Source organism: Mesoplodon densirostris, chromosome 2 (assembly GCF_025265405.1).
Source record: "Mesoplodon densirostris isolate mMesDen1 chromosome 2, mMesDen1 primary haplotype, whole genome shotgun sequence".
Lineage (NCBI taxonomy): Eukaryota > Metazoa > Chordata > Mammalia > Artiodactyla > Ziphiidae > Mesoplodon > Mesoplodon densirostris.
The window spans coordinates 9655724-9668194 of NC_082662.1; the positions used below are offsets into that span (position 1 = coordinate 9655724).

General features: G+C 40.2%; 1 protein-coding gene across 4 annotated transcripts in view; it reads left to right on the forward strand.

The window, feature by feature from the left end:
- VPS13D (vacuolar protein sorting 13 homolog D) overlaps positions 1 to 12471 on the forward strand; it is a 247335-nt gene that overhangs the window by 112856 nt on the left and 122008 nt on the right. For all 4 annotated transcript variants that reach the window (XM_060088995.1, XM_060088992.1, XM_060088993.1 and 1 more), the window contains 3 exons: positions 4239 to 4362; positions 5161 to 5396; positions 8715 to 8823. In XM_060088995.1, the coding sequence (XP_059944978.1) occupies positions 4239 to 4362; positions 5161 to 5396; positions 8715 to 8823 (469 nt within the window). The remainder of the gene's footprint in view (positions 1 to 4238; positions 4363 to 5160; positions 5397 to 8714; positions 8824 to 12471) is intronic.

Sequence of the window (12471 nt, forward strand, 5' to 3'; positions counted from 1 at the left end):
CCCGGCAACCACTGTTTTCCTTTCTGTATGAATTTGACTGCTCTAGGTACCTCAGATAAGTGAAATCATACAATATTTGTCTTTTTATGAGTGGCTTATTTCACTTAGCATAATGTCCTTAAGGTTCGTCCATGTTGTAACGTGTCAGAACTTCCTTTTTTTTTTTTTTTGGTGATAGTTTATTACATTTTATTTCACTCTAGTGCAGTGAAATTATATACATTCAAGTATAGTTGATTTACAATGTTGTGTTAATTTCCGCTGTACAGCATGGTGATTCAGTTACACATATATATACATTCTTTTTCATATTCTTTTCCATTAAGGTTTATCACAGGATATTGAATATAGTTCCCTGTGCTATACAGTAGGACCATTTTTACATTCACCATTTACATTTCACCATTTTACATTCCTGCCAGTAGCACACAAAGGTTCCAATTTCTCCATATCCTCACCAACACTTGTTATTTTTTGCCTTTCTGATAGTAATGGGTGTGAGGTGGTATCTCATGGTTTTGATTCTCATTTCCCTAATGATTAGTGACGTTGAACTTCTTTTCATGTGCTCGTTGGACATTTGTACATCTTTTTGGGAGACATGTCTATTCAACTCCTTTGCCCATTTTCGAATTATTTTTGTTGTTGTTGAGTTGCAGGAGTCCTTTATGTATTCTGAATACTAACCCGTTATGAGATACATAATTTGCATATATTTTCTCCCATTCCATACATTGCCTTTTCACTCTGTTGATTGTGTTCTGTGATTTACAGTTTTTAATTTCAATGTAGTCCAACTTACCTATTTTAACTTTTGTTGCCTGTGCTTTTGGTGTCGTATCCAAGAAATCATTGCCAAATCCAGTGTTACGAAGCTTTCCCCCCTGTGTTTTCTTCTGAGAATTTTATAGTTTTAGCTCTTACATGTAGGTCTTTGATCCATTTTGAGTTAATGTTTGTATTTAGTGTAAGGTAAGGGTCCAACTTCATTCTTTTGTTTGTGGATATCCAGTTTTCCCAACACCATTTGTTGCAAAGACTTTCCTTTCCCCATGATATCGTCTTGACACCCTTGTCAAAACTTGGTTGACCCTTGGGCCTCCCTGGTGGCGCAGTGGTTGAGAGTCCGCCTGCCGATGCAGGGGACGCGGGTTCGTGCCCCGATCCCGGAGGATCCCACATGCCGCGGAGCGGCTGGGCCCGCGAGCCATGGCCGCGGAGCCTGTGTGTCCGGAGCCTGTGCTCCGCAACGGGAGAGGCCACAGCAGTGAGAGGCCCGCGTACAGCAAAAAAAAAAAAAAAAAAAAAACTTGGTTGACCCTATATGTGAGGGTTTATTTCTGGGCTCTCTATTCTATTCATTCATATTCTATCTTTATGCCAATATCACACATTTTTTTAAATTACAGTAGTTTTGTAATAAGTTTTGAAGTTAGGAAGTGTGAGACTTCCATCTTTGTTCTTTTTCAAGACGATTTTGGCTATTTGGAGTCCCTTGAGATTCCATCTGAATTTTACTATTTCTGGGGGAAAAAAAACACTTGGAATTTTGATGGGGGTTTATTAGATCTGTAGATCCACTTTGGGTAGCATTGACATCTTGACAATACTAAGTCTTCTAATCCATGAACATGGGATGACTTTCTATTTATTTCTGTCCTCTTTAATTTTTTTCATCAAATGCTTTTTGAAGCTAAAGACACTGAAATCAGTGCTATTTCAACACATTTAGAAACAGTGTTTAATCGTTTATACCTTATGGTTAGTTCTCTATGGAGAACACTATTGTAAGGGAACAGAAAAATGGCTAAATGAATAATAGATGATCCAAAATAGTATTTATATTTGACTTAAAAAATGCATTATCTGAGGTTTTTCTTTGTTTCTGTTTTGGTTGATGATGTGCCTTTCTTAATTATCCTTTGCCCTGGCCCCCCTTATTAGAGTTAATTGCTTCTGGCATAGTGGTTTTCCAGCTATGTTCCTAGGGGCCACTGGGGTCTAAGGAGATGACTTTACAGGTCAAGGGAGCAAAGTGGGCAGGGCTCCAATGTCCTCATCCCTACTTCAACCAGAACTCCTATCTGGTAGTATCATATGTTCCCCACAACAGCGGTCCCCAACCTTTTTGGCACCAGGGACCAGTTTCGTCAAAGACAGTTTTTCCACGGACGGTGGGGTGGGGGGATGGTTCAGGTGGTAATGCGAGCGATGGGGAGCGGCAGATGAAGCTTCGCTCGCTTGCCCACCGCTCACCTCCTGCCGTGCAGCCCCATCCACCGAGGACCAGAGGTTGGGGACCCCTGCCCCACAAGATTTCGTGGTGGGCACAGGCAGGGGAAGGTGAGGAATTCTGCAGCTGAAACCACCATTGGTTTATATACTGCCTTGGTGGAGGCAGCCCAGATCTGTTGTGTGGTGTGAAGCCAATTCAGAATTAAACAAAAAAGTTACTCATCCGTTACTTAAAAAAAGAAGAAAAGGAAGTAAAAGGTGTGGAGGGTGGGGAGAAGGATGGCTTGTGTACCTTTGTTAATCCTTTTGAAATAGTTTCAGTGTGTGGCCCTAAACTACTGAGCAGGGACCTGGGCCAGCTGTTTCCTTCCTTTACTTTCCCCACATTTTCATTTTGAAACAGTTTAAACCCACAGAAAACTTATAAGAGTAGTACAAGGCACCCCTCTTTTACCTATATTTCCTGCATTTCAACATTTGGTCTGTTCTTGTTCTCTCTCCACACGTGCACACATACACTTTTTTCCCCAAACCATTTGAAAGTAATGTGAAGTTGTCATGATACTTCAGCCATAAAAACTTTATTACCTATCATTACACACTGAAGAAATTTAATATTGATTATGTTTTTAAATAAATAGTCCTCTAAAATGTCCTTCATAGCAACCCTCCTCCCCAGATCTAGGATCCAGTGAAGGATCATGCATTTTATTTGGCTGGTATATCTCATCTCCTTTAATCTAGAATAGTCATAGTCTCACTTTTCCCTTTTTGTCTTTATTGACATTGACATTTTTGGAGTCCAAGCCGGTGTCTGGTAGAATGTTTTATTTTCTGGATTTTTCTGATGGTTTTTTATATATAAATTTGGGCCAAAAAAGAAAAAAGAAAAATTTGGGCCAGACATTTTTGGTAAGAATACTACTTCTGCGGTGGTACGTGTTTCCCACTGCATCACATCCGGAGGCCTGTGACGTCTGTTGTCCTATTATTGATGTTGCTAAATTCGATCATCATTTGGTTTAGATGGTGTCCACCAGGTCTCTGTATTGTGAAGTTACCTTTTCTTCTTTGTAAACAGGACTAGTCCATTGGGGGGATAATTTGAGACTGTGTGTATGTTCTGTTTCCCCAAAACCTTTCACTCAATGGTTTGATAGTTCTTACCTGAATCAGTTATTATATTGGTGGTTGCAAAATGGTGATTTTCTGGCTCTCTCATTTCTTCTACATTTATTAACTGATATTCTTCCCTAAGGAAGAGCTTTCTTTCCATTCTCTCCAGTGGTTTATCTGTATTTAGGTACACACACACACACACACACACACAACACCCACATAAATTATGATCACATACTGGTACCTCCATTCCACAGGATTCTTCCTCACCTTCCCTCATCCTACAATGCAAACCCTGTTTATCAATAACATCAATATATTAGTTTGAACCATGTGAAATTCCTCTTTTCTAGGTCAAAAGTAGTCTAATATTAACAATTTTATGTAGTTCAACCAATATTTACTCATTTGCTGCACTGACGCTAGGACCCAAAACAAACCCTAAGTAAAATTTATAGATCTCATACAGTTACGGCGTGCTGTTCAAAGTTGCTTGAATGAATTCTTTTTTACTGTGTGATTATACTGTCCATTTCTACTTTTTTTTTTTTTTTTTTTTTTTTTTTTTGCGGTAAGCGGGCCTCTCACTGTTGTGGCCTCTCCCATTGCGGAGCACCGGCTCCGGACGCACAGGCCCAGCAGCCATGGCTCACGGGCCCAGCCGCTCCGCGGCATGTGGGATCCTCCCGGACCGGGGCACAAACCCATGTCCCCTGCATCGGCAGGCAGGCCCCCAACCACTGCACCACCAGGGAAGCCCCATTTCTACCTTTTTAATGTGATCAGAGAGCACGCAATGGTGATCATGAGACGTATGAGGGGAATGTGAACTGGAACTCGTTCCCTCCATTTTATGCAGCCTCTTTTGTTTCCTTTTGCTGCAGAGACACCCTGGGAAAATGCTTCTTCCTGCGTGTGGAAATTACTCTTCGAGGAGCTACCTATAGGATCTCCTTTAGTGATACAGATCAGTTACCCCCTCCTTTCCGAATTGACAACTTTTCTAAGGTATCAAGGGGAGTTGAGAGCCAGTTTGGCTGTTTCATATGCGGGAAAGTGGAATATGTACTGCCCTTAAGATAATGATGAAGTACATTTTAAACTTGGGTTCAAAAGAAGCTATACAGGATCTTAGAAATCTTACCACTGGGAGGTGGTTTCTGCTGGTTATTTTGATTGCTGGGCAGCCTTGTCCAGAAGTGACTGCTCAGTCCTCAGAACTTACTTTGACTAGATAGTTTGGTTGGCATGGTGCCCTCTGTAGACATTTCCATATAAACAGAGAGAGAGGAGGAATCAGAATCAGATTGACAAATGCCCAGTAGAATGGGCGGGCATTCCTACTGTTGCTTAGTTACAGTGAGCTCTTTTATGAATCTTCCAAGTAAAGCCAAGATGGAAATCATTAGATTCTATTTTAAATTATGCCTTACATCTTAAAATATGTGACTTTCCATAGCTGAACTCCAAAATTTTTGTTCAAAGTATATCCCAGGGGGTTGAGGGTAGACTAGATGCCATTGAAAGGACAGAGAAGCTTCCTCTAGGTATTTGGTGTGGCAGAGCTTCTCAAAACCCTTTACCCAACAGGCTGTGGCCCATGTCTAATTGGTGGGCTTTTTGCAATTTTGAAGATGATTAGAAAGGCATTTGAAGAGGCCAGATGATGAGCCTCACTTGTGGTTTATATGCTGTGTAGGATTCATTTGGGAAGGATCTGGGACTTAAACCTAGGAGGCACTGATCACTTTCCAGTACCACTGCTCTGACTGAAAGTCCTCTTTATCCTCTCCGCCGTTACTGTAGGTCCCGGTTGTCTTCACTCAGCATGGCGTTGCTGAACCCAGGCTCCGAACTGAAGTGAAGCCCATGACTTCTTTGGATTATGCCTGGGACGAACCCACCCTGCCACCTTTTATCACTCTGACTGTTAAAGGGGCAGGTTCCTCTGAGATCAACTGCAACATGAATGATTTCCAGGATAACCGACAGCTTTATTACGAAAATTTCATTTACATTGCTGCTACATATACGTTCTCTGGGTAATTCTGAGTTAAATTACTGTTGGTAAAGCAGAAAAGTCTAATTATTAACCAGTTTTAAATTTTAAGCAGTTCTCAGGAGGCTAAGGGATGAACGAAGATTCCTTCCATTCTTTACCAAATCCTAGGCTCAGGCTCTATCTTGAGAGGAGTTTAGTCTAAACCCTTGTCTTCTGGCTAGAGTAAAATTTATCCAAAAAGGCAAGACTCTTCTCTTTTTAATAATCTATCCCCAATAATCCATTCTAGTATCTCACAACTCCCTTAAGGCACTGTTATTATAATGTCTTAGATTTCTCTTGCTTTAAACTTCTTGCCATTTTTTGTTTTACCTCTTTCCTCATGTGAAACTGACTAATCTTCATCCATAATTATTCACGTCACCATTCTGACTCTCCTCTTCCATTGAGAATTCTGATTAAGCAGACACTTAAAGGTCATTTTTAATAGTCACCTAAAGGCAAGCAGAAGAGTTTAACTTGACAGTAATTTCAGTTGCCTTAGAATTATAATCTTCACTGTTGTCTGACTAGTTGGTTGTATTTAGAAAGAAAAGTCAGGCGAGGAATAGTGGGCTTATTCTAATTCTGTTAGATTGGTACAGAGATAGGTACGTAGAGATTCAAAATGTTAGGCTTTCAAAAGTAGTCATTCCACCAACACATAAATGTAGTTTGTTTCTGTGCTGGTTACAGGGCCAATTTTAAAGTTGAAGAAACTGGGAAGATAGCCTAATCTTTAGCATTCCAAATATAAGTCACCTGGTGAACAGGGCATTTAAAGTCATATTTCTTTGCAAAATGTTCTGAATAATTCTGCTCATGAAATATTTGTGTGTGTGCCTGAGGCCCACAAAGTCATCTCTGAGTCTGTGCAGTGTCTCTCAGCTACCTAGACTCCAGATTTCCCTCATAATGAGTTGAATAGGCATCTTTGCTTGGAATAGCCCTTCTTTTCCTTGTTTATCACAGTTCTCTTTTGATAATGATGGTGCTGAGATGCTTATCTTGTTTTAATTAAGTCAATCATGTGTGTTTCTTTCTTTTTAAAGATTATGGCACTCAACAGTGTGACATGCTTAAGGTTTTAGTGCCTGAAAAACCAGTCCTTAATCTGGTTGCTATTCATGTTTTTCTCTTTACTTTCTTATGTTAAATTCCAGTAGTTACTAAGCTGTTTAACTGAAGAATCCTAATGGAGAATTATGAGTTTTAATGGGTTGAACAGATATGGATAGAGAAAAAGAGAAGTTCCTGGGAACCTTAGTGTGCTAAGGGGTTGAACCCTATTTTGAAGTGCAGTAGATCCTATTTCTTTGCATTTTTGGTGAGAACTAATGATGAGGAAGGAGACTAGTTTTGTTTTGTTTTATTTTAAATTGAGGTGAAGTTCATATACCATAAAATTAACCATTTTAAAGTGATCACTTCAATGGCATTTAGTGTATTTGTGATATTGTACAGCCACCACCTCTATCTAGTTCCAAAATGTTTTCATCACCCCAAACCCATTAAGTAGTGACTCCCCCATTAAACCTCTTTTCCCAGCCCCTGGAAACCACCCATCTGCTTTCTGTCTCTCAGGATTTACCTATTTCAGATATTTCACATAAATTATCATAAAATATGTGACCTTTTGTGTCTGGCTTCTTTCACTTAGCATAATGTTTTCAAGGTTCATCCACACTGTAGCATGTATCACTGTTTCATTCCTGTTATGGCTGAGTAATATTCCATTGTGTGTCTGTACCACATTTTGTTTGTCCGTTCTTCCTTTGATGGACATTTGTGTTGTCTCTACCTTTTGGCTATTGTGAACAATGCTATCAGCATGCCCATACATGTACATGTTTAAGTACTTGTTTTTAATTCTTTTGCATATATACCTATGAGTGGAATTGCTGGGTTCTATGGTAATTCTATGTTTACCTTTTTTTTTTTTTTTTTTTTTTTTTTTTTTTGCGGTACACAGGCCTCTCACTGTTGTGGCCTCTCCCATTGAGGAGCACAGGCTCCAGACGCGCAGGCTCAGCGGCCATGGCTCACGGGCCCAGCCGCTCCACGGCATGTGGGATCTTCCCGGACCGGGGCACGAACCTGTGTCCCCTGCATTGGCAGGGGGATTCTTAACCACTGCGCCACCAGGGAAGCCCTGTTTTCCACTTTTTTTTTGATTGTAGTAATTCTACTGAATAGGTAATGTTATCTCATTGCAGTTTTGATTTGCATTTCCATAATAATCAATGATATTGAAGATCTTATCATGTGCTAATTCCAATTTGTGTATCTTTTTTGTTTGTTTGTTTGTTTTTTGACCATGTTGCACAGCTCGTGGGATCTTAGTTCCCCAACCAGGTATTGAACCCGGGCTGCCCTGGCCACAGCGTTGAAAGCAGTGGCTCCTAACCACTGGACTGCCAAGGAATTCCCTATTTGTATATCTTTGGGGAAATGTCTGTTCAAATCCTTAGCCCATTTTTAAATTAGATTTTTTTGCCTTTTTGAATTTTAAGGCTCCTTATATAATATGGATACAAATCCCATATCAGATACATGATTTACAAATATCTTCTCCCATTCCGTGGATTGTCTTTTTACTTTCTTGGTAATGTCTTTCGGAAGGACAGACGTTTTTAATGTTGTTGAAGTCAAAATTTTTTTGGTCACTTGTGCTTTTGATATGAAAACTGGTTTTTAACTCAGAATTTTTCAGTCCCTTTTTTGATGATAGAGACTAGTGGGAACAGGAGGATAATCTAAATAAAATCTCATTGAAACACCCTGAAGTGTAGTTAGGCTGCAGCATTCCATAGAGCTTAGTATTCTTAAGCCATAGAGAAACACAACAAGGTGGAATTAGAGGAAGGTGATTATGAACCCTTTGTTTTCTTTTCATCCTAAAGGGACTTCTGATTTCTTGCTAAGACATGGGGATGCAATAATTCTGATCATCTTCCTGGCAAACAGTAGAACTAATTCTTGGACCCTTGGAATGTCTGGATTAGTTTTTGTTTTTTTGTCTCTAAAGATATATAGGCATCCTTTTATGTCTGAATTTTAAGCCACTGAAATTATCAGGAGAGGGGAAATGTCAGAGTATGTCTTCTGACAAATGAATCTTTGAACTGTGCAGGAAAACAGCACAACCTTGATCTTTCTGCAGCTTGAGTCAGGCTTTTTCTTCTATGATTAAAGAAGAATTATCTTCTTTATGGTGGAGGTTTAGCCATTTGCTTATGAGTACATGAATGCGCATGTGAGTCCACATGTATACGTGTGTGTATGTGTATTATGATTGTTACTGTTTTTTCAATTCTAGTTTACAGGAGGGGACGGGACGGCCTGTGGCTTCCAACAGAGCCATTACCTGTGCAGAGCTCGTCTTGGATGTCTCACCAAAGACACAGAGAGTCATTTTAAAGAAGAAGGTAAGAGAGCTGAGAACTTGGAGTTTAGAAGAAAAGATTTTTAGCCCTGGAAGGGACAGGGGCCACCTGGTCCACCCCCTCGTTTTGCAGACGAGCAAGCAGAGACCTAGGCCCGCGCTCAGAGGGGACTTGGGTGTCCTGACTGCTCCAGTTGCTGTTCTCCCCACTGTCCCATGACGCCTGCTCTAGGGATTCCAAGCCCTTCTCATCTTTGATACCTTTTCGAAGAACTTAATTCTTGAATTTATTTTTTTTCAAATTTGTGATTTGTCGTTTTCATTACTCTTTTTCTGTTGTAACACTCCCCTAATCTACTTTTCCCTAAACTCAGTGGAAAAATGATCACACTGACAGGTTTTTCCCTTTTTATGCCAACATTCTTTTCAAGTTAGTTTATGAAATGATTATGCTAATAGACCCAGATATTGAGAGAAAGAGTAAAGTTTGACCAGAAATATTGTGACTGACAGAAAGACTGGTACTAAATAGTTCAGACTTCAAAATGAATGTTGTTTGAGAACACAGAGGTGCAGAAATCACTTTAAGAGGAGGAAGATCACCAGCTATAATTATTTGAAACCATTTACCTGAGGGGTGTGTTCTGCAAAATTTTGCATGATATAAATCATATAATCCAAAAACAACCCTGACAGAGGTTGTGTGTTTCCAACCTAAGTGGCTCTAATGCTGACAGAGGATGCCCTTTAATCAACTAAAGTGCTATCATGTGTGACAGTAATGTAGGTGGTTTATGACTCATTTGGCTTTGAGGTTGTACAACTCTTACTGCATTTTTAATGGGGGATAGATTCAAATTATTTCAGATTTTGCACATCAAATGAAACTTTAATACCTGTGTTTCTAATTCAGTTTTATATTTTTAACAGCTTTATTGAGATACAATTCATATACCGTACAAATCACCCATTTAAAATATACAATTCAGTGGGTTTTAATATATCCACAGTAGGTACTGCTCTAACCACACTCAATTTTAGAACATTTTCATCACCTCAAGAAAGAACCCTGTATCCTTTAGCTATCACCCCTGCATTCTCCTTACTTCCCAGCCCTAAGCAGTCGTTAATCTACTTTCTGTCACTGTAGACGCCCCTGTTCTGGACTTCTGTCAATATACGAGTGGTCTTTAATGAAGGGCTTCTTTCAGTTAACCTAATGTTTTCAAGGTTCATCCATCTATCAATCAACCAGTACTTCTACATGTGTTTTTATATCATACCAGTTGAAAGTCATATAATTCAAATTTGCTTAAAATGTTATCACATTCTTTTATATAAGACTGTGTTTATGTGTTAGATACATTTTAGAAATAAGATTTGGGAATGGTGATGAGTAAAGAGACCATGAGATGTAGTAATTGAAAGTAAACAATTTTCTAGACTTTATTGAACATTTTGAAAAAGGAAATTTTGAAAGGCAAAAATCTAAAAATAAAAGAGTCTGACAGAAATCAAGGAATTGGGAAAAAAATAGAAGAGCCCTTAGAAATGATGCAGATGTTCAAGTTGATGAGGATGTTAGAGTGAATGAAAACCAACTCAAGAGTAAGATGATTTATCAAGTGGAGTATGATCACCAGGTGTGATCAGCAAAACACTAGTAATAAATATACATGGGATTTCCAAGGGCTAGGTGTCTGTTAAGTAGACAAAAACAGATTTTTTAAAATTAAGTAGCAAAAAATACTTTAAATAAAATTTTATAATTTACACACTTTCACAGTTGTCATCTCACTTGATGTGGATGAAAACTGGTAAATGGGAGGGAAGGTGATGAGTGAGTTACGTTGACATCGAAAACCAAGCAATGTTCTTTGAATTGGCACTAGGAAATAGACCTATGTGCTTGAATTAGAAACCAAGAGTAGAAGGTTGACCTCTTAGGTTTTTGTTTGTTTGTTTTTTGGGATTTTTTTTTACTTTCTGTTTTGAAAGAATCTCAGATTTACAGAAAAGTTGGTAGAAATTCTGATTTGTCCTGTTGCTGGTGATGTTAACGTTAGCACGTGCTTAAGGTGGTGTCTGCCAGCCTTCTCCACTGTGAAGGAAGTTTTTCTTTTCCCTTGTATTTAGTAAATATTTTATGGAGAGGTGCTTTGAGACTCTGTAAATATCCTGTTCCTCATCAGGTTTTCTATCTATGTATGTATGCATGCATGCATGTGTATTAGCTTGGACTTCCAGAACAAAATCATATAGACTAAACAATGAGAATTTATTTCTCGCAGTTCTGGAAGCTGGAAGGTCCAAGATCAGGGTGCCGGCCAAGTCGGTTCCTGGAGGGGGCCCTTCTTCTGGTTTGTGGACTGCAGCCTTCTTACCGTGTCCTCAGATGGCAGAGGAAGAGTGGGGTCAGGGGTGAGGGGAGAGGAGAAAGCAAGCCCTTTGGTGTCTTAAGGACACTGATCCCATCAGGAGACCCCCACCCTCATGACCTCATCTAAGCCTAAGTGTTACCCAGAGGCCCCATTTTCATCACAACTGCGGGTTAGGTCTTCAGCATAAGGATTTTGCAGGGGCACAGTTCATTCTGTAGCTTTATGTGTGTCCCCGTGGCTCCCTGTTTTATTCAGTGTGTTAGCTGTTGCTGTCAGGATTTATTTTTATCCTCAGTTCTCATATTTGGCCAGTGGGAGTGCCTTTAACCTTCTGTGTCCTTTTGACATATGCCCCCTCATGCCTGGAGCACGTTCATACTTCCTGACACAGCAAGTTATTTTGGGCTCATTTTGTACTTTCCCTGCAGCATTCCCGGAATTTGCCACTTCTTTGAGGAGCCCTGATTCCTTTTATCAGAGAATGGAATTGAGAAACTTAAGATTCGTACCCTAGGTGCCCTTGTTGCTGCTGTGGTGTCGCTGTTCCCAGACTCTCTCAAGGGACAGACCTAGCGATTTTATGTATACATAGCGTATATATGCACACACACGGCACATACTGTGTCTGTGTATATACATAACATATGTGCATATGCATACATATATCTTATATGTGTATTTATATATTCAGCAGATTTCTCTATCTCTGTGTATTAAGAACCAGCAGTTCACACTAACAGTTCTAATTCCAGTCCAACATCACAAAGCTCATTGTAATTTTTTCCCTTTTCATATTTGTAACTCCCTTGTCCAACACTAAGAATGTATTTATTAATTTGACCAGTTCCCGTGAATGTAACCCATGTTCTCTCATCACAGTTGTGCGCCCCCCCCCCCCCACCAAGTGTGGACACACCCTGTTACCTGGCGTGGGCCCTGACCTCCACATGCTGGGCAGCTCCCCGTCCAACCCCACCCCCTGCAGGAATTCCCTCCTCACCTGTCTTTGTCTCTGACAACCCACACTAGGCTCGCCTCCCCAGCCCCTCGATATGGATCAGCACCCACCTTGGGTTTCAACATCCCACTCTGGGCCGGGCCACCACAATATACCCACCTTCCCTCACACAGCCCCCATGGCCTTCTCCCTCCCTCAGTCTCACCTCAAGGTTTTAGGACTAAATTGTGAGGAAACGTGGCAGGGGAAGGGAACTGGAAGGAGAATGGTGGATCTTGGGTTTTTAAATGGAGGTTTGGGTAGTTTCCAGTGATGATGAGCCTGCACATGCGGGCAGGCAATAGAGGAATCC